Raw genomic sequence first — 21518 nt, forward strand, 5'->3', positions numbered from 1 at the left:
TGCCTCCCCTAACCTTACTCCCGGGGATTCCTGCTCCAGTGGTCTGAGTTCTGCCAGTGTGTGTGGAAGGGAGGGTGTACAGAATTCCTTAGTTTTCTCTGAATCTTCATCCAGTGTTTGGGGGGAGGGAGCCATCATCCTGTCATTCATTAGTAGGTCTTCTTTCCTTATCTCCCTTGTCATCTTCCGTCCAACTATTATAGGTTGGCATTTGTGGTGGCCAGACAGGATCTATGTTTGATATCATCATACCTGAAGGCTTTCAACTAAGGCAGAATCATCATAGCAACAATTTTGCTATGCTATCTTAACTAGAATAAAAAACTGGCTTTTTATTGAAGATCCCAAATCAGGTTGTCTTTTTAGGTAGAGACGCCCAAATCCTGGTTTTATTCTTTCCTCTCTAGTTCCTGCTTCTCTTCAGAGGCTTAGCCTTCTCTGCCAGACACCAATATTTGCAGTACCTCAAGTCTTGCCCATATTCTTTTTCTCTTACCTAGTGGATGATCTAAAATGCTTGTGGCTTTGGTAACTTCCTGTATACAGATGAAGTTCTCTGTCATGATCTGAACCAATGTAATTCTGCATATCTGAGTATATTCCTGACACTTCAAACATGCCTTATACCCTAAGTTTAAAAACTGAGCTCATGGTATTGCTTCCTTCTCATACTTGGTTCTATCCTAGCATGTTCCATCTCTGTGAATGACGTGGTCTATAATCTGATTTTCTGCAAGTCAATTGTGGGAATCATCTTTGCACTTTTCTTTCTTTGACCACTCACATTTACTCCACCTACAATTACTATTTATTTTTTGCCTAAATATGTTTTACACCTACTTGCTTTTTTCCATCTGTACCATTACTCTTCATCCAGTCCACTACCCTGCTCACTTGAACCACAGCTATGGCTTCCTCCCAGGTCTAGAAGTATCTTAATGTTCTTCACACCTTGGCAAACTGGTCATCTCAAAACCAGATTTGATCATGTCACCCCTGCCTCCCCGCTTCAAACTCAATGAGGGATTTTTCTGATGATATAGACAGCATCACTTATTGTGACCTGGAAGGCCTTACACAGAGCAGCTACTACCTTTTCTTTCCCTCTGCTCTCAATGTGAGGTCATGAGCCTTCTCTCTCCTGCAGGTGTCTCACAATCTCTTCTGATGTAGTAGAATTTTTGTTTTCTTAGGATTGGATACTCTACTTTCTCCTTTAACTTTTTTTTTTTTTTTTTTTTTTTTTGGTACTGGGGATTGACCTCTGGTGTGCTTTACTGCTGAGTTATATTTCCAGATCTACTTTTTAAGGGTTTTGCTAAGTTGTTGAGGGTCTCACCAAGTTATTGAGGTTGGCCTCAAAGCTTTCTGCATCAGCCACTCAAGTCACTGGGATTGTAGGCGTATGCCACTACTCCCAGCCTCATTTTACCTTCTGATCTCTTGCACATCTTGTAGATCAGCTTATTCACTAGGCCACCTTGCAGTATAGAGTGACCAAAACTGAGTAAGCTTCCCTAATAAGCTCAAATGCTAATGTATGTTAAGTGGACCGGTGGTGAGAGTGCGTTTGTTTATATAGGAAACCTATAAACAAGTGAAATAATTTTAAGTATTGATAATTCCTATTCAGAAGATAAAATACAAATAATGGTGTACAGAAGGCCCAAGATGCTGCTTCATCAGGATAGTTGGGGGAAACTTCTCTGAAGGAGTGGAGTCCTGAAGGATGAGCAGGAGGGAGCCATCCAGGGTAAAAGCATTTTTGCAAAAAATAGCAGGATTTGAAAAGGTTGTGGAATGGAAAAAGCTTGGGGGTGTTTTGAGGAGCATTGAGGATGTCCTTATGTCTTTACTCTAAGGGGAAAAAAACAAGGAGACCTGAGTGGCAGGCAGTTATGGAACAACAGTTATGGAACTGCATGAGACCTTTGGATTGGAAGGTTTTCATCATGAGAAAGACATGATGGCATTTATGTGTAGAAAAAAAATCCCTCCCACTGGACCATAAGGGTAGGGTGGTGGAAGGAGATGGTTAGGGGCTGTTGCAGTAATGGAGTTGGTGGAAAGAGAGCATTTTTTGAGTACAGTTTAGAATGGAATTGATAGGACTTCTGGAGGGAAATCATGTGGATTAGAAGGGAAAGAGAATTTAGGATGGACTCCTAGGATTTGGGCTTCAACAACCCAGCAAACAAGTTTTGGAAAATACTAGCCCACCACAGTTTTGTTGTTGTGGTTGTGATATCTTGCCACAGAGTCCTTGAGTTTAAACAGAGCACCTCCAGCTTCTTTCCAGGTGGTGGGAGCCAGATCCTCACCTGGTAAGGCACGGTTCCTGTTCTTTGGACAAACATTGTGGCATCAGGAGTATTGCTGTAGTTTACCATGGGCAGGATGAGAGGGTGGCTCTGCTCTGTGACACAAGGAGGAGGGTGGCAGATCCAGTGCTTCCTGGTTACCCACAGTGGCCGTAGCTGTGGAGAGCCTGATGAAGACATTCTTCTTCCAGGCCTCTGCTGCCATGTCCTTGTGGGGAAAGCAGATGGCAGGCTTGCGTCCTATTCCCCTCCCTCCTGGGGTCTTAGGTATTTCTTATCTGGGATTGGACCTAGTTGGTATAGTTGCCCAGTCTGTCTGTCCTCTGGGCAGCCATAGCCCCTGTTGCCTGACCCAGATCTCCTGGCCTCAACCAGTCCAGGGAGAAAGACAGTGTCCTATACAAACCTAGAATGTAAGATAATGTCCACACAACTGGAAGGACTCTAACTCCTTAGTACTCCTTGGTCCTGTTCTCCACCTGCTTGGGATTCCATGGGGATGGCATATTGGGGAAATATCACCTCAACATTAGAGTTGGGGGGAAATTGTTGTAGTACTATAGTGCCTGAACCACAGACCACTCCAGGACATGTGCACTAATGGGATAAAGGAGAAATAATGACCAGGAACACTGAGATTAGGATTTTGTAGATGTAGCCTAATAGGCAGCTGCCTGGTTCACCTCCACCCCTCCCATGCTCAGTGTTTCCCAGAATGCACTGCAGAGCCATATTCCCCCTTTTACTTTTACTAGAGTGCTTTGTGCCCATATTGCCCTAGTCAGATGAAGATGCCACCCAGTAGTAACTGTCTTGATGGTTATTTTTCTTCAGTGTTGTGTGAGTTATCTTAATGGCTCAGTCGGCCTATGGATAACAAATGGAAAGTCCATTTGTTGTGTTGCTTAGCTGATGAGTTTGTTTCTTGGTCAGAGTAAAGTCTCAGGGTATCCTAAAAGATGCCATCAGTTCCTCTTAAGGGTCGCGTTGGTACTACCAGGTTCACATAAGCAACACACATTTATCCCTTCTAGGCAGAAGGTGATTGCCATAGGTTCTGTCCCCACACAGTGGACTCTTTAATCACTCCATTGTATTTTCTGGAGCAGATGGTGAGGCTCTTGGCAATGGCCCATGAGGTTGGTGCAAAGGTATCAAGATATGGTGTTGGGGGTGGCCCGTATGGCCATTGCCACTGTGTGAAGGTTGGCTTCTTGGGAAGAACATCCATATCCAGATTCAATCAAAAGATTGCCATTCACTGGCCAAATGGCAGCTACAGCTCACATACTGGTTGCTTTTAGATTACGGAGTTATCGGTATACTATGCATAGGCATGGTTTTCGACTTTGGGTTCCACATAGTTATGGGAAGAGCCAAAACAGACCTTACAGGTCACTTGGTCCTGAAAGTTAGTTGTTTACGGCACCCATGGGTCTCTTGAGTTCCCAGTGGGGCTGGATCTTAAATGTTCCAGTTTTACTCTGTTGAAACTGCTCAATGTTATTGGTGGGATTTGCATGTACCCACATGAGAATGCATAGTTCATGTTTTAGCTCCACAAGTAACAACTCTGGCTATAAAATGCTAAGTCTCCAAAGAGGATTATCCAACAGCAAGTGAGGTTGGCTCACTCTGCTTGCAGTTTTCTCTTGCTACATTCTATAATCAGGAAGTCTGGAAGTTTGGGACATCTGTGATTCCATTCAACTAGCAGACTCCAAAAATTTGAAAAGCAATGGCCAGACCCCAACTCACTGAATGGTTTTCCAAACTTCCTATTGCAAAGATCCCTTGTTGGTCATCTTGAATAAAGGGAGCAAAAGGACACCCAGGTTGGGTACATGCTGTGTCCATTACTCAAAGAAACCTATTAGCAGCTATTGGGCTTCCTTTTTATTAGTGGGTACAGTCAGGGCTAGCTATTTTTTGCTTGACTGTATCAGATATTTCTTTGGCTGTCAGCCCAAATGGCTTTGGCAATTAGCCTCCAATAATCTCTGGTTAGTCTCTAAGCCCAGGAGATCTTTTTGTTCAATGAGACTAGGCTGTTACATGGTGACATTTCTGTGTTAAGTCCTATATTAACAAAGTAACTACCTCTCTTCTGCTGAGTACCAGTTTTGCTTTTGAGGAATAACCCACTAGGACACTGGCAGTTTAGATGGAGGCAGAAGTGGACACAACCTCTGTTATTGCTGGAATTCTCAGCTGTGAAGGAGCTACCACTCTGGTGGAGGAAGCATTCTGTGCTACAACAAATAAAATGCTAATGTCTGTAATATACCCAGTGACCCAAGGGTCCTTCCCCACAAGCAGATAAGTATCATGGATCATTGTGTCTGTCTCCAAACCTCCCAATGTCTTCAATTTAATTTTTCCTGTAAGGGGACTGGAAGTATTGTCATGTGAGGTCTAATATCCAAGAACCTCTGAAAAGTCAGAATTTTGTACTCTTCCTTTTGATCTTGACAGGAATAGAGGGCCATTGGATCCTCATGGGGAACCCAGAAACTTTGGCCCCATCCCTAACTATGCAATTCAGAGTGAGACATGGGTCTGCAATGCCCCTTTATTAAGTAGACATGCCAACAAGGCTGCATGAGACTCCCCTGGCTTTTTTCTACATCTGTCCTTTAGATCATGAGTGCCCCTTTTTATGCAGGTTGCAGTGCTCATGTTAGCTCCCTCCCAGATGTCTTGAGGATCATTGCAGGACTTCTTATTAATTCCCTTTCAGACGCTGTGTTAGTCAGCTTTTCATCACTGTAACAAAAATACCTTACAATAACAACTTAGAGAAGGAAAACCTTATTTTGGCTCATGGTTTCAGAGACCCGCTTCATGGACAACTCCCTTGCCCTGAGCCCAAGGTAAGGCAGAGAGCCTCATGGCAGAAGAGCATGGCAGAGGAGCACAACTCTGCTCTTGGGGCCAGGAAGCAGAGAGAGAGAGGGATGGGAAGGGGCTGTGGGGAAGATATACCCTTCCAGGAAATACCCCAGTGATCCACCTTCTGTAATCACAGCCCACCAGGCTACAGTTACCACCCACTTATTCCATTCACAATCCAATCTTTTCACCTCTAAATGTTCTTTTATTAATGTAGGAGCTTTGGGAGGATATTTTATATCCAAACCATAACAGATGCGTGAGAGTCCATCTAAATATTTACTACCCAGGCTTTCCAGGGATGAAAGATCACATAAGTGCCTGAGAGTCAGGGAGTTGTGAATGAGCTTATCTATTCCCATTTTTTTTCTGTCTCAATCCATGCAACACATGCGTGTGTGTGTGTGTGTGTGTGTGCATGTGCGTGTGCTAGAGAGAGAAACTTATGTCCCCCTCAGTATCCTTCTTTCCTCATAAATCATTCAGCTGCATGACCATCCCTTGAACCACCAGGCTGACATTTCTACCTGGGCCAGGTATGAGAGGGAATGTTGCTCCTCCCACTCAGCCAATAAACCATGTTTCTGTCAGACTGTATCCTGCTCACTCATTGGTTATATACTAGTTATGTGAAGTAGATTTGTTACTTAAAGACAAGCAGAAAAAAGATAATGAGAGTCTTGGAATTCATGACTAGTTAGTCCCCGCAGGGCTCAGGAAAGCTGCCTGGGGCAGCTGGAATATCATCTTTTGAGTTTCTCACTTGCCTTACTGCTGCAGGACCTCAGAAAGTAGCCTGCCCTGGATTTTATACCCTGGGGACATATGAACTCACTTATCAGGACATCTTGTTTTTAGGGACTGGAAGAGAGCCCACACTGTTCCAACCAGCATTCCCCCCAGCTTCCTTATCTCAGAATTTTGTATTCCCAGAATATTCTTCCCAGAATATTCTAGTTATTCTTGATAATTATAAACAAGAACCGGCAGCGTAGGAGGTGGGGTATATGTCAGTATATGTCTTCTAGAGAATTGATCTTGTAGCTTTAACTTACTATTCCACTGTTTCGTGTAAAAATGTAGGACTTCTTATTAATTCCCTCTCAGATGCTGTGTTAGTCAGTTTTTCGTCACTCTGACAAAAATACCTTACAATAACAACTTAGAGGAGGAGAACTTTATTTTGGCTCATGGTTTCAGAGCTATCTATCTACTCCTTATGCTATTCTACTATGGCAGGGTATAGTTATCATATGTGTTACACTTACATACAGTGGAAACCTTACCAGACAGTGTTTCACTTTTTGCTTTAATATTCATACATACTTCAAAAACCTTAAGAGAAGAAAATAGTCTTCTATTGTATTTACCCAAATAGCTACAATTTCTGTTGTTATTCCTTCCTATCTGAAGGTGCACGTTTCCCTCTCATATCTTTACCATTCAACCTGAAGCTCTCCATTTAGCATTTCTGCATTCCATTTAGGGCAGCTCTGCTAGTAAAACATTCTTGGTCTTGCTTCTCTGATAATATCTATTTGCCTTCTTTCCTGAAGCTGACTGTTTCTGGGTATTGAATTCTAGGCTGAGACTTTTCTTCTGCAATTTAAAGATGTTCCACCACCTTCTGCCCTTCATGGTTTCTCATATAAAATGTGAAATCCCTTGAATGATTCTGTACACAATGTATGTTGTTTATCCAGGGGATAAAAATCATGCTTAATTTTTTTCTGTATCTTTGTTTTTAAAGAAAATTATTTTAGTTCTATAAAATTATTATTGGTCTAGGTGTAATTTTCCTTGAATATATCATTCTCCAAACTTCTTGAATAGGTAACTTTATGCAACTCACCAACCAACTTTGGGAGTTTTCCACCATTATTTATTCAATTATTACTTTGGACTTATCTTTCTTCTGTACTTCTGGTACTTTTGACATTGTTGTAACATTTTTTTTTTTAATTGGGCTGGGGATGTAGCTCAGTGGTAGAGTATATGCTTAGCATGTGTAGGGTCCTGGATTCAATCCCCAATGTGCACACATGCACACACAAATCACTTAATTGTTTAAGGACCTTATCCTTCATTTTTTTTCAGTCTTTTTTATGGCCTTTGAGTTGAATAATTTCTGTTGATATGTCCTCAAAACTTTCTTGAGTCTAATGTGTTTAGGATAGACTTTAGTTTTACTCTATTTGTGGTTTTAATCCTGAGCTTCTTGAATCTGTAGATTTATGTCTTGCACCAAATTTAGGGAGTTTTTAGTCATTATTTACTCAGCATTGCATTTTTTTTTCTCCTCCCACTCTGGGTACTCTGACTAATATTGGAGACTTTTGCTGTTATAATCCCACATCTCCTGAGGCCTGGTTTACTTCTCAACAACTCTTTTTCTTCCCACTTGTTTGGTTGGGTCATTTCTACTGATGTACTTTCAGGTTCATGGACTTACCCATGTCTTCTCTCTTTGGCTACTGTTCCTCTAAAATGAGTTTTTTATTTCTATTATTATATTTTTCAGATCTAAAATTTCCCTTTTATCTTTTACATTTTTACTCAGGCTTTCGGTTTTTCTATTTGTTTTGAGAATGTTCATGATTGCTTGTTGAACAGATTATAATTGTTTAAAAGTGTTTAAACATTCCTGGCACATGCCTGGAATCCCAGTGGCTCGAGAGGCTGAGGCAGAAGAATTATGACTTCAAGCCAGCCTCAGCAATGGCGAGGCCCTAAGCAATTCAGTGAGACTTGTCTCTAAATAAAATGCAAAATAAGGATGTGGCTCAGTGGTTGAGTGCCCTGAGTTCAATCCTTGGTAAATCCCCGCCCCCCCCAAAAAAAAGTGTTTGGTAGAAAATTCCAACTCCTGGGTCACCTTTTTACTATCATTGGTCACCTGTATTTTCTCCTATGAGCTGAAATTTTCTTGGTTCTTTACATACTGGATTATTTTGGATTTTATACTGTGCATTTTGACTATTATGTTATAAGACCCCAGATGTTTAGATCCTCTGGGGATTATTGATAGTTTTTAGTTAACAGTTGACCTGGATGGATTTGGGCTGCATTTTTAACCAGCCCAATGTCAGTTCAGTTTTCAAGGGCTTTGCAGTGGCTTAAAAATCTATTCTGCCCATGTGTCTGTCTCCCAGTGACATCTGGGACCTAGACAGTGGTATGTTAACTAACACCCAGATTCTTTGGTATGCTGCATAAGATTAAATCTGGGCATGTACATTAGAGGTAAGCATGGGAGTTCCTCAGCAATTTCATGAAATCTCATTCTCCAGCACCTTCCCTTCCATGATTTCTCTGTGCTTTCTGGTTTCCTGGAACTCTCTATTTTGATTCTCCAGTCAGAAATCTGGGACTTTAATGATCCCACTCTGGTACTTCCTCTTCTGTGCCTTCATCTAAGGCCAAGTATTATGAGGACTGATGGGAAAAAAAAAGAAAGTGAAAAAAAAAAAGGAAGCAGCAGCCCAGAACCCCTGCCAGTTCAAGCAGTACTTCTAATTCTGGTTTCCAGGATCTTTGCTGCTATTTGCCTTTCAAATTTCTCAGAGAGCTCTCTGTGAATTATACCCACTGCATTCAGTGGGATAGACAGGACAAAGGTGCTTCCTTCCTTTTTTTCACAACTGAATTTCATCCAGTCAGTTTTTTATTTTAGATATTATATTTTTCAGTCCTCTTTCTCCTCCTTCTCCTTCCTTTCTCCTCTTCTCCTTCAGTCCTCCTCCTTCTCCTCTTCCTCCTTCCCCTCCTCCTCCTCCTCCTCCTTTTCCTTCTCCTTTTTTTCTTCTTCTTCTTGCTCCTCCTCCTCCTTCTCCTCTCCTTCTTCTTCTCTCCCTCTCTCCTCCCTCTCATTTTCCTTTTCTTGGGTACCAGGGATTGAACTCAGGGGCGCTCAACCTCTGAGCCCCAGCCCCAGCCCCAGCCCTATTTTGTATTTTATTTAGAGACAGGTCTCACTGAGTTACTTGGCACCTTGATGTTGCTGAGGCTGGCTTTGAACTAGAGTTCCCTCCTGCCTCAGCCTCCCAAGCCACTGGGATTACAGGCATGTGCCACCACACCCAGCCCCCACCTCCCATTTTAATATTTCTCATTTTTTTCTAAATATTCTCACCTTTACCTCATGGAGCTCTTTTGAAATCTTTGTCTAACAGTTCCTCATATGGGTCATCTGGAAGTTGTCACCTGTTGGTTATCTTTTCTCTTGGGAATTGGTGACATTTTTCCAGAATATTGTTATACATTGACTATTTGGGATTATATTCCTGACATTGTTAATATTGTTTTTATTAGACTCTGAGTTCTGTTATAAAATTCTTCCATGGGCTTTCTTCTTTAAGTTCTAACTCCCCTCCACAATCTGCCTAATTATGTTTAATTTAAAGAATACTTAGGTTATTTCTTTTTATGTTTTTCAAGTGTCTAATACAGTCAATAAAAGAGAAAAGCTGTGTAGTTGGCATACTATATTTTGTCAGTAAGTCTGGTTTTGTGGACCATGTTCTTAAACAAAAAATGGTCTTTAAATGGAAAGATGAACTGCCAATTTACCAAAGTTCTTTTGGATCTGTGCTTACATTCTTTTCTTTGTTTATTTTTAATTTTTTTATTCATTTTTTGGCAGTTCATCCAATGGCTCCCCATAGTGTCTGCTTTGAAAATAGAGGCGCCACAACCGTCCTGATGAGCTGGAAGGTGCACGTCCTTGGGAATTACTTGACCCTTCAGTGTCAGGTTGAACTGGAAGGCAATGGGAAAGTGATACAAGTAAGAATCTGCTTAACCTCCTATTTTTCATATTTCTCTATGTTCTGAACAGAGCGGTGGCTGAATAAAATCACTTCAAACTCTGATTCATCTGTGAATTCAGTGATGTGGATCATCTGTTTAAAAAGGAACTTGACATTAATCGTAAATTTTTACTGGAGGGAAGAAAACTTTAGGGATTCTATTTTTCCCCTGAAGAAGAGCTGGTCTTACTCCAAATCAGGATTGACTGTGTTCTGTTTTGGCTCTGCAATCTGAGCTCACCAACACTTCTGCCTTGTCCTTTTTTCCTTTCTTCTCTTTTTTGATCAAGCAGCACAGGGTTGACATGAAGGTGAATGGGGAGCACCTCTTTGGGGAGCTGGTGCCTGACACACAGTACGTGGCCCGCGTACGCTGTGCTAATGCCAAACACTTCTGGAAGTGGAGTGAATGGACGGTTGAAAACTTCACCACCCCTGAAGCTGGTATGTTCAGCTCCCTGGCATTTAACCCATGGAACTAAACCCCAGAGACGGGCTGGCTTCTCTAAGAGCTTTTAGTTGTAAAAGAGGCAAGTATGAAAACAGGATACCATCTTTTAAAACTGGGTCAATGCCTAATGAGAGGGAGACATTGATCTCAAACACTAGACATCAGTATTATTTCTAGTATACATTTTCTTTCTTACCTTTCATTTTTCTAAAATGGCTTCTAAGCCACTGCTATTGCTGAATGCACATTGGATCCAGGCCTGCGTAAATTAGTATAGATCTTTAAATCAGGACTGGGGTCAAATAAAAGTATGAATGCCACGGAGAGCACTGGTCTCATACTGAACAGCTTCAGTTTGTTTTTGGAAATGTACTCTTGATATTTGGGGCCTTAATCTTTATTAGTAAGTCATTTGCTCCAGTGGTGGTGCTCTGGGAGCCTCTGCATGCTCTAAGTGGCAGTGTTTTCTGAGTATTCATGGCACAGGGCTTTCTCCCCAGATAATTATGTCCCAGAACTCAAATGGACCTGAAGAGATGAGATGACCTGGCCTTGCATCCAGCCCTTTCTAATTTATCATAATAAAGTATTACCACGGCCCATTTTCCAGATGAGGGAACTTGCACCCATGGATTCAAGAGACTTACCCAGTTTGCAACATTCGTGAATGGCAGACACAAGAATAACACAGCAGTTCACATCTATCCTATGCCAGACCCTGCTCTGTGTGCCCACAGTTGTTCTCTTTTAATCCTCGCTACATGTGCAAGTGCTATTAATAGGTAAGGACACTGAGGCACAGAGTGGTGAAGTGATCTCACTAGCCCAGCCAGTAAGTGACTGAGCTGTGACTCACACCCGGGCAGCCTGGCTGCAGAGCTCCACCCTGAGCAGTACCAGGTTTCCAGTGTGATCACAGCTTTGTGATCATGTCTATTCAAGCCCTGGCTGTTTACAGCCAAGGGAAGGATTACACTATGTGTTTCATCCCGTCTTCTTGTTTGTGAGTAGCTTGGCAGAGCTCTGTCTGCCGCATTCTACAAGAGCCGTTTTAAAGCAGTGGCTCTAATTTGGGCACAGTGAGGGCAGCTGGTCAGAATCTACAGATGGAGGTGACCGTTAGTGAGTTCCGCATCCTTCCCAACCCCTCCAGGGTTCTTGACCACCAAGACTCCAGTAATTCTTCCAAGGAGGCAAACTCTCCGTGAATCCCCCTGCTGTGGGAAGGCCTGTTCCTGACTGGATGGGTGTATTTCTCAGCTGTGTTTTATTAAGGAATTTTTACTTCAGTGATGCTGTTTTGCTTTGGGATTTTTGTTTGCTGTAAATTGATTCTAACATTATAATTATAATTTTGCACAAAAGGAAAATGGCAAAAGGGGAGAGGGTCTTTAGATTATGGCATAATAAACCAGAAAATACTTTTCTTTTGATAATGATAAACTGAGATGAATCTGTGACTCTAGATTCACCTAGAGTGACTCTATGGATATTTGCTTCTAATAGCACTTTGCTTAATCCTGGAAAGCTCAATGTTTGGTGGATTGCAATCATAAGAAAAACCACAGTGATTACACACAGAGTTAATGACATTGCAGTGGAAACTGTCTTGCATATAAATGTATAATGCTATCAACCATGTTACAGCACTTTTTGATTTTTGAGTAGTAATTTACAAGCCAGCTAAAGATTGTGCATTGAGCTTGGAGTCCAATATTATAAATATTTCCTTTTTCTGTAAGAATGAGATCTCCCCTCAAATAACTTTATTCAGAGGTATCAAGCGTTGGTGTGGATTACAAGACTGATTCCTTCTCATGCTAAGTTGAATAAGCAATGATAAAGTCAATACAAAATGAACAACTAGTCAATCAACCAATTAGATGAGGGAGGGATGAGGACAAAAAAAATATTGGGACATTTAAGCAGGCTGTTTTCTGTGTTCCTTCTTAGTTTGTTTTTTATTCATTCAAACTGTGCGCATAAAACTTTCGTTAAGTACCAGGCCCTGATCCTGATACTAGGGTCTTTTTTTTTTAATTTTTAAATTTTGCAATGCCTTTATTTAAATTGTTTATTTTTTATGTGGTGCTGAGGATTAAACCCAGTGCCTCACACATGCTAGGCAAGTGCTCAAGGTCTTAAAGTCAAATGAGCTAAGACCCCTGCCCCCAGGGATCTCACAGTTTATTGATAGATAGACAAGGAATCAAAGTATTCCCAAACAGTGTGGCAAGTCATGATAGAGGGACCAGGGCAGCAGGTGCCCTGCATGTCCTTAGGCAGCTGAATGGTGCTGGGGCTGCAGAGGGGAACAAGGAGGCATTTCCAGGCTGTGACTCCGGTAAGGGCTCAGCCAGGTGGAATCAGGAAGGCAAAGAAGAGCTCTGTGCTTCCTACCCCTAGGGGGCCGTCTGTGAGTGCTCCTCAACTGCAGCCTTTGCAAAAGGCACAAGGAAGTAGCAAGGATCCCTACCTGGAAAGTCAAAACTGGGAAAATTTACCCAACCCACCTCCTAGAATTGATCTAGAAATCATTGCAGAATTCTTTGGCAGTTTCCAAAAGCTCTGAGGCTTGATGTTTAAAAAGGCGTCTGGTTTGGTGTCACATTCAGGGTCAGCTGATGCTTTTTTAAAAAGTCCCTACTGTGTGCACCTAGTGAGGAGTGAACAGCATGGTTGTGGATAATTGGGTAGAGGTCACAGGGACTGAAGAAGTGAGAGGCAGGCCTCAGGAGGGCGGGCACTCATTATGGACTTAGAAAGCAGTTGGTGTACACACACATTATGACCTGGGAACTTTCCTTTGGTTAATTTCAGCTCCTTCTGAGGCTCCTGATGTCTGGAGAATAGTGAAGTCAGAGAAAGGAAGTCATATTGTGACCTTATTCTGGAAGGTAAGATGTGTACCTTCAAAAAAGCCAGATTTACTTGTACTGTGTCCTTCAGAGTGAAATTGATGCATCCTCCCAACAGGGAGCTGTCTCAGTACTGGTCCTAGGGGAACTGTGTCCCCAGCCAAGGAATCCCGCTGTTCTTTCACTTCCTGACACTAGCACTACTACTTTCCTGGCAGCCCATGCTACTGATGGCAATCCTGATTGCTAGAACCTTCTTCTCTGTAAGTTCTACTCAGGGCAACCCCTAACTTTGCAAAGCCCAGGGCAAGGGAACATGTGGAAAACCACACACCATATTTTTAAATTATGAATACTGAAATATTAATATTATTTGTACTTAAAATTTATAAACAGGCTATAAAACTGTAATGTAAAATAGCATGGTTTTATTGCCTAACATACTTCCTGACCACCTGGAAGACCAGCCTTCTTTTCAGAACTTTGAGTGAGAGAGTGTTTTGTACCAAAGCATGGTAATGCTGAGAGGGTCAGCCCCCAGCCATGGCCCAGCCTGCCTTTCTTCTCGCCTCTAGTTTCCATGTTCTGCAAGGACCTCTGTGTTCACACACATGGATCTGCCAGCCCTACATCCAGGTGCTGCCCATATCCCAAGCAGAAAGCCACTTTCTTGTCTCAGGTCTAGGGATGCGCACACCCCAGTCTGTCCTAGGGAGGATGAGCCCAAGGAACAGACCCTGGACCTTGGCCTGGGGCTGTGTTGGCCGATTCTCTGTAACCTGAAGGATCTTTTAGAAGTGTGAATGCAGGCTCTGAGTAAGGGGACTGTGAACTGGACAAGGGATGGGACCAGAGCCCAGGCTCCTCTGCACAGGCTGCAGGGTACTACTATTTCTATTTATGGGTCTTCTCCTCTCCACTGCTTTCCCAAATCTCTCCCGCACCCAAGCTAAAGAATCTCCCTTTCTCTTGATTGCTGACTTAGAACCTCCTCTCTGGACATATTACATCTTGAGGATCAGGTGCAAGTGACTGCCTTCTCTGCTCATGTTATAGGTTAGAACGTCTGATTCTAAGTTGGTGAAGACAATATTTTCTCTATTAAGCTGTTGGAATTTGCTGGTGTGTGTGTGTGTGTGTGTGTGTGTGTGTGTGTGTGTGCGTGCATATGCATGTGTGTATGTGTGTGTTTTCTTGCACACATATGTGTCAGGCTATTGAGGGACCAGGAGAGATGAAAAAAAATTATACGAAGTCCTTTCAAAATAAAGTTCATTTTAAAATAATCATCATTTTTTTTCCAGCCACTCTCAAAATTTCATGCCAATGGCAAGATCCTATTCTATAATGTGATTGTAGAAAATCTAGACAAACCATCCACATCAGAACTCTACCCCATTCCTGCATCCATCAGAGACGCAAATTTAACCCTTGACCTGTGTTCTTACCAAATCCACATCACAGCCAACAACAGTGTGGGCACTTCCCCAGCATCTGTGATTGTCCTCTCTGGAGACTCTGGAAAAAGTGAGTTGTTTTTTGCTTGGTTTCATTTTCATTCTCTAGGAAAATATTGGTGATTTGACTAAGAATCATTGGATAGATTGAGAAGATATGAACTTGGAAAGACAGAACATCTAGTGGCAAGCACTGTGAGTCATTTCCTTTGGGGCCAGGTGTCTTCACATGCCTCAGTGGGGCACAGCCTCACACTAGCAAGATCTCAGCCAAGGCCAGAGAAGCACATTAAGGAACTTATTCCAGATTTGTTCAAGTAGGTACCACCCCACAGACAGTCTTCCCCCAGAAGTAGGGTCGGCACTTCTGTGCCTTTTGACTTGTGAAATATGAGTTGCATTTATGGTGTTATAAAAAAAATGTGGTCAGTTTTTGTCACCTACCAAAAGCCCAGGAACATCTCGAGAGATCATAAGGAGAATTAGCATCTACTTTCCTAAGGCGCCTTGCCAGTCGCATAGGGTAAACGATGATAACTGGCCACTCCCTCGACCTGTGAAAGAGCAAACAGGTAGAAATGACCTTGCATGTAGAGTCAATAGTGATATGAATCTCCTTCTTGGGACAGCTGCAGAAAAGGTTGGAAATAGTAAGCCATGGTGACGCACCATGGCTCAATGCACATGGGGGTATAAGGCAATGGGTAGTTGACATCCTAAGGTCATTCATGAGCCTTGTAATAATAACATCCTTCAGTTCTTGCTGTTAAACTCTCCAGGCTGTGCTTATGAGGGTGTGGCAGTTTGTGTTGTGCCAATGATTCAAGTTTGTTGTAAATTTGGGTTAAGTGGACTGGATTACAGCGTGGTGTTGTTTCATTTTTTTGACTTTTAAAGAACTATTCAGTATGTGTCAGATAAGAAAAAGAAATTAGTATTGTGCTCCAGAAGAGAAACTCTAGGAGTGTTCAGGGTGACTTTGCTTTGTGAAGAGCTATGGAGAGGAGATGAATAGTTGCATTCTGAGCTCATTAAGGCCAGAAGAGAAAAGTGGGCATTGGATGCAGCTGGTGGGAGCTGGTAGATAAAAGACTGTCTCACGTGCAGCCAGTCCAAACACTGCTGAGTGCTGTTACCAGTTCAGGGGTCTTCTCTGTCTGTGGGTTCCTACCACAGCTTCCACTCCCATGCCCTGCCTTCAGGCTCTGGGACCCTCCATGTTAGGCTCCATCTAGCCTTCCTTAACTGGCCCATGCTCTTACATCACTAGTGTGTGTAAAGTCACTCATGTACTATGAGAAAACCCATCAATGTTAATCCAGTTCACACCAGGGACGAGCGATTAAGAAAAGATTTCCTTTACCTCCCTCTCAAAACATATTTGCACTTTTCAAGAAGCACCTTGCTTAAGAGTTACAGCCCTAAGTGTGGATTCAGTTTCAGTCAGCATGAATAAGCAAAGTGAAAACTGTCAGCCTTGGGGTGAGAGCGATTTGCTTCTTTGGTGGAGAAGGGAAGGAAGCACATGGGTAGGGTATTTAAAGCCATCTGCGGTGGGGGGGGGGTGTCTTACCTTATACCTAGAGCTATTCATTCCTTTGGGTGAATTTAACAGTTTGGTGGCCTAGAAGTCAGTAGCACCTTGCTTCCACACCAGTGTTCAGTAATCAGGACTAACCAATGACAGGCAGCAGGCCTAGTGAAATTTGAATTGTACATAGACAAATTCGATTTTAGAGGAAGTCAGTGGAAATAGGTGAAACCTTATGCCTCAAGGTTAAAGTGTGGCCTGCTTGAAATCAGTAGAACTGGTAGTTCCTTGAGGCCACATTACTCTTTCTCCAATTGTCAGATGTTGGGAAAACTGACTGGATGTATAAAATATGTGGAGATGGCAGCCTTTGTCAGAAATGGAATGTTGATCCTCCCTTGGCCCAAGTCGGTACCTTACCTACCTGAGGGTTTTTTCTTTTTTCTTTCTTTCTTTTCTTTTCTTTTCTTTTTCTTTCTTTCTTTTTTTTTCCTCTCCTCCATTTCTTCCACTAACAGCTCAGAAGCAGCAGTTTGTACAAGGATAGCTAACATTTTTTTCAGTGGGGGGGGGACCTGGGGGCAGGGATAAAGCTGTATTGGTTATTCATTCAACAGGTAGTTTTTGAAAACAGATTGAGTACCAGCTATGGGTGTAGGTCAAGGATCAGCAACCATTTTTAATTAATGCTGGAATGGAACACAGGACCTAGCTCGTGTTGACAATTGTTCTACCACTAAGCTGCATCCTCAGCTCTCAGCAACTTTTTGTGGCTAAAGGAGAAGATAATAAGTATTTTAGACTTTGCAAGTCATGCAGTGTCTGTCATATATTTTATACTCTTCTTTGTTGGTTTATTTGTCTTTAACTGAACCTTTCTTATCGCAAGGGTCATAGTAAAAATTGGCCTCAGAAGCCAGAATCATCCTCTTGGAAATAGTTTGCCAACCCCTGTTCTAGGTGCCAAAGGCTGGTTGGATCTGAAGGGGTCAAGTGTATGTGAGATACAGATGTATTTTCTGGGAAGTGAGAAGCCCCACTCAAGCCCCTGTGGCCATTAAAGACCTAGGCTCTTACCTGTCATTTATTGTGTTAATCAGTTTTCTGCTACTGTGACAAAATACATGAGACAAGCAACTTATAAGGAGGGAAGGTTTATATTGGCTCACAGAGATTTTACTTTGTGGTCAGTTGGCCCATTGTTTCGGGGCTATAGTGAGGCAGCATACCATGGTGGACAGTGTATGGTGGAGCAAAGTTGATTCCTCATGGTGGCTAGGAAGGAGGGAGAGAGAAAGGAGAGAGGAAAGGGCCAGAGTCCTAACAGCTCCTTCAAGGGTGCACCCTCCTAATGACTTAACTTCTTCCAGCTGTGACCCACCTTTTAAAGGTTCATCAGCTCTCAAGAGCAGCATGCTCTGGGGACCAAAGCTTCAGAACACAGCCCTTTGGGGGATATTTTGGATCCAAATTATAGCAGATATATTTCACATGCATATTTATTTTCTTCTTTACTAAGTTTTTAAACACTACAATTAAATCAAAAGCACTGCTGTGTTTCTACACAGGAACAGAAGAGGTTGAAGAAGAAAAAATTAACAGCAGAGAGGATGGATTCTTCATGTCTTGGAAACCCCTCTCTGGAGATGTTGTAGGCTATGTTGTGGACTGGTGTGAGCATCGTCAGGACCTGTTTTGTAATTTGCAGTGGAAGAAACTGGGTCCTAATACCACAAGTACGCTCATCAGCTCAGGTGAGGAGAACTTCCACATTACCATCCTGTGTATCCACCTCGCAGCGAGTGCACCAGGATTTCTGGTCTACCACACAGATGCTTTGACTCTGCTAGGCTAATAGTTTTGAAATCACAAATCCAGCATGGGTGGTAGGAGTTCAGATTTTACAAGAGTATAATCTAAGCTTTGAGCTTTAAATCTATTTTTGCAAAGTGTGGAGAGCTAAGGTTGGGATCAATTTTAGATTTGAGGACCTTGTTCCTCTACATTAGCCCTCTCAAATGAGTGGAAGAGGGACAGGATGACAGTTGTCTGGACAGCATTTACAAAAGCAGAGAAAGTATGTGGATTGGGGAGATGATGAAGACAGAGTTGATTTGGAGTCAGTTATCAACTTTCAATATAAGTAAACGTGTCGAGGTGGAACTCTCATCTCCACATTGCATTTATAATTTGACAATTGCCTCTTTATCAAAGTCAAAGGAGGAGCCCATTCATGGCTTCAGCAGGAGGGTGGGTGCACCATCTAGTAGGCTAAGGGACAATGTGGAAGTTGTCTGGGTTCCCTGCCAGTTTCAGTGCCGTAGTGGGTCTGGAAGCAGACTGCAGCGGTGCAGGTGTGAGGAGAAAGAAAGAAGTGGAAGCAAGCTTTCTAGGCATTGGGCTTTCATGGGAAGAATGAAGGCAATAATTACAAGGAGATTCAAAGTTGAGGGAGAGTTTGAACTGGCTTTATGTGTCTGCCGTGATTCTCACCCAGTTTTATGCAGATGGATAAGGACATGTTTGAGGGTGGTTACTCAAGAGGACACAGTCCATGTCAATCCCTGCAGGCTTTGTGAGAGACAACACCATGGGGTCAAGGGTTGGCCACACAGGGGACTCCAAGACTCAACAGAAGGAGGGAAGATGGTGGAGAAAAATGCAGAACTCCCAGAAGAAAACTATTTGGAGAACACAAATTCATTTTTTATCCTTTTCCTTTTCAGAGTAAAAGAGACTGTCATTCTGTGTTACTGAAAGTTACTGGCTTTTCTTCTCTAGATACTTTTAGACCTGGGGTACGATATAACTTCAGAATTCATGGAATTTCTACGAAAAATATTGCATATTTACTAGAGCATAAAACAGGATACTTCCAGGAACTGGGTAAGTTTAAAGGATTTAATATGCCTTTTGTAAAGATTGGTTCAGAACCATACATAGATTCTTAGCTTTGGATTTAGGAAGTTTTTATCTCCTTAATTATCATGGTTCTATTTTTTCTGGAAATTGGATTTTTAAATTTATTTTTTAATCAAAGAAATGTAAGACATTTTCATTAAAGGTGATTTACAAATTATTTTACAAAATAAGATGAAATCATTGGTGATTTTAACACCCAGAGGCATAAAGCCAGAGTGAGTATTTTATGTATATCCTGGTACCCCTTTCTTTCTACAGATAGACACTTTTAAATACAAATGAGATCTTAATCTGCACAATTTGTAAATTACTTTATTGGGGGTGAGGTACCAGAGATTGAACTCAGGGGCACTCATACACTGAGCCATATCCCCAGCCCTATTTTGTATTCTTATTTAGAGACAGAGTCTCACTGAGTTGCTTAGTGCCTCGCTTTTATTGAGGCTGGCTTTGAACTCGCGATTCTCCTGCTTCAATCTCCCGGGCTGCTGGGATTACAGGTATGCGCTACTGCACCCAGCTAAATTACTTTTTTGATTCATGTCACTAAACATTATTGAACCACATCATTTTCATGACTGGAATGCACCCCACCATATATATATATGTTGGACAATTTAGAATGACTACAGTAATTTTCACAATAAACTGTAAAAATTCAATTTCAGTATCTTATAGCCCAAGTGCCAAGTCTTAACTCTCTTTCTTCCTTGGCACAATCTCTTGTGCCCTTTCTGAATTAACATGATGTTGGCAAACCTCATTTGCCCATATCCAAGATAATGGCCTTTATGTGAAGCCCCAGAGGTGAAATACTTACATCTAAGGGTTTGAACTCCTCAAATATTTTTTTCATCTTTTTTATAATTTTTAAGACTTTTCAGACATTTTGTGAAATCACCCCTATGAACTTCCACCACTGTCCCCCAGCAGAGCAGGAAGTTGCTGTCCCCTGAGAGTGCTTATTCACCTCCTCTGGATCCAAGGTCTCAGGCTGCCTGAAAGCTGCACAGGTGGTTCTCATGAGCATCAGACCGAGTCTCAGGCTCCTTCATTGGGGGTAGATGATCCACAGATCACAGCTGGCTCTGAGGCAGCAGGTGTGCCCTCTGCCTGTGTGAACACATGTGTGGCTAAGTGTGTGTGGAAGCAGACCCACGAAGGCTTCAGAATAAATGAGCCCAGGTTCTTTTTTTTTTTTTTCCCCTGTGACACTTGGGTGGTTTTTCATTGCCTCAAGCTGGGAGCCAGAGTTCTGCAGATTCCCGCTCTCTCTTTGAGCATAACCCTGCCTCTTCCTCCCCCTCCTCTTCCCTCAGTAAGTTCTCTGATTCGGTCTTCTCTCAAACACTACTTAGAATTCAAGGACAGAATCAAGTCTAAGAAAGAGATTTCATCTTTTTTTGTTTTGTTCTTCTTGTGCAAGTTACTTAGTCTGTCTTCTCTCTTAGTCTTTCTGGGTATTTATTTCTCCATCTCTGAAAGGCAAAGCTTAAACAAGAATATTGCTCAACTCCTCATCCTTCACAAGTGACATCCATGCATAAATCCTCTAGGGTAACAGGTAGAACTGTGTAAGTTTTTACAGCCGCCACTGGCTATAGTTTCTTTATTCTGAGACTATTTCCAAATCATGACTCCTTTCATACTCCAACTTCCCTTCCTAGCTCCTTTGGATAGCCCTCAAGTGAACATTACTAACTTGACCTCCCGCTCCTTTGCTATGACTTGGAAGGATTATGCCACCGAGTCCCAGCCTGGTTTTATACAAGGGTACCATGTGTATCTGAAACCCAGGAACAGACAGTGCCACCCAGGATTTGAAAAGGAGGTCCTTTCAGGTAACATTTATTTTTATTCATTCTCTTAGACTTTTAAGATTTCATTATTCAAAAGCATTACAAAGGCTACCATCCCTGTGGCCAGGCTGAGTGCCTTTCCCTCAGGATTTAATGATCCAAAGGAGTATTTAGACCAATGAGTGGGCTGAACAAGAGGTTGGGGGCCTGGTCTTCGGCTCTTTAAGGAATTCTGCCACTCAGGAAACTTATTTACCCTTTTTCCTTCAACTTCATCAAACATTATGACAACTTATTTTTAAGTCTTTGCAAGCTTCACTGTCTTGTATGACTTGTATGCTGTACCTGGGTCACCAATGAGGCCTGTTTAGTGATTTTTTTTTTTGCTTATTGTGCTCTCTCTTAAAGATCTCCCACAGGGTGATGAAATAATGTGACTTTGGGTTGATTTAAGAATGTCGATAGTGCAGAGGCAACAG

At 42.2% G+C, this 21518-nt stretch overlaps 1 protein-coding gene across 4 annotated transcripts in view; it reads left to right on the plus strand.

Moving 5' to 3' along the window:
- Positions 1 to 21518, plus strand: part of Osmr (oncostatin M receptor) — a 63203-nt gene that overhangs the window by 34845 nt on the left and 6840 nt on the right. For 2 of the 4 annotated variants that reach the window (XM_076857396.2, XM_076857397.2), the window contains exons 8-14: positions 9856 to 9998; positions 10315 to 10465; positions 13293 to 13369; positions 14635 to 14857; positions 17887 to 18072; positions 19100 to 19204; positions 20908 to 21081. In XM_076857396.2, the coding sequence (XP_076713511.2) occupies positions 9856 to 9998; positions 10315 to 10465; positions 13293 to 13369; positions 14635 to 14857; positions 17887 to 18072; positions 19100 to 19204; positions 20908 to 21081 (1059 nt within the window). The other 2 variants (XM_076857398.2, XM_076857399.2) reach the window with 2 other exon arrangements.

Source organism: Callospermophilus lateralis, chromosome 5 (assembly GCF_048772815.1).
Source record: "Callospermophilus lateralis isolate mCalLat2 chromosome 5, mCalLat2.hap1, whole genome shotgun sequence".
Classification (NCBI taxonomy): Eukaryota; Metazoa; Chordata; class Mammalia; order Rodentia; family Sciuridae; genus Callospermophilus; species Callospermophilus lateralis.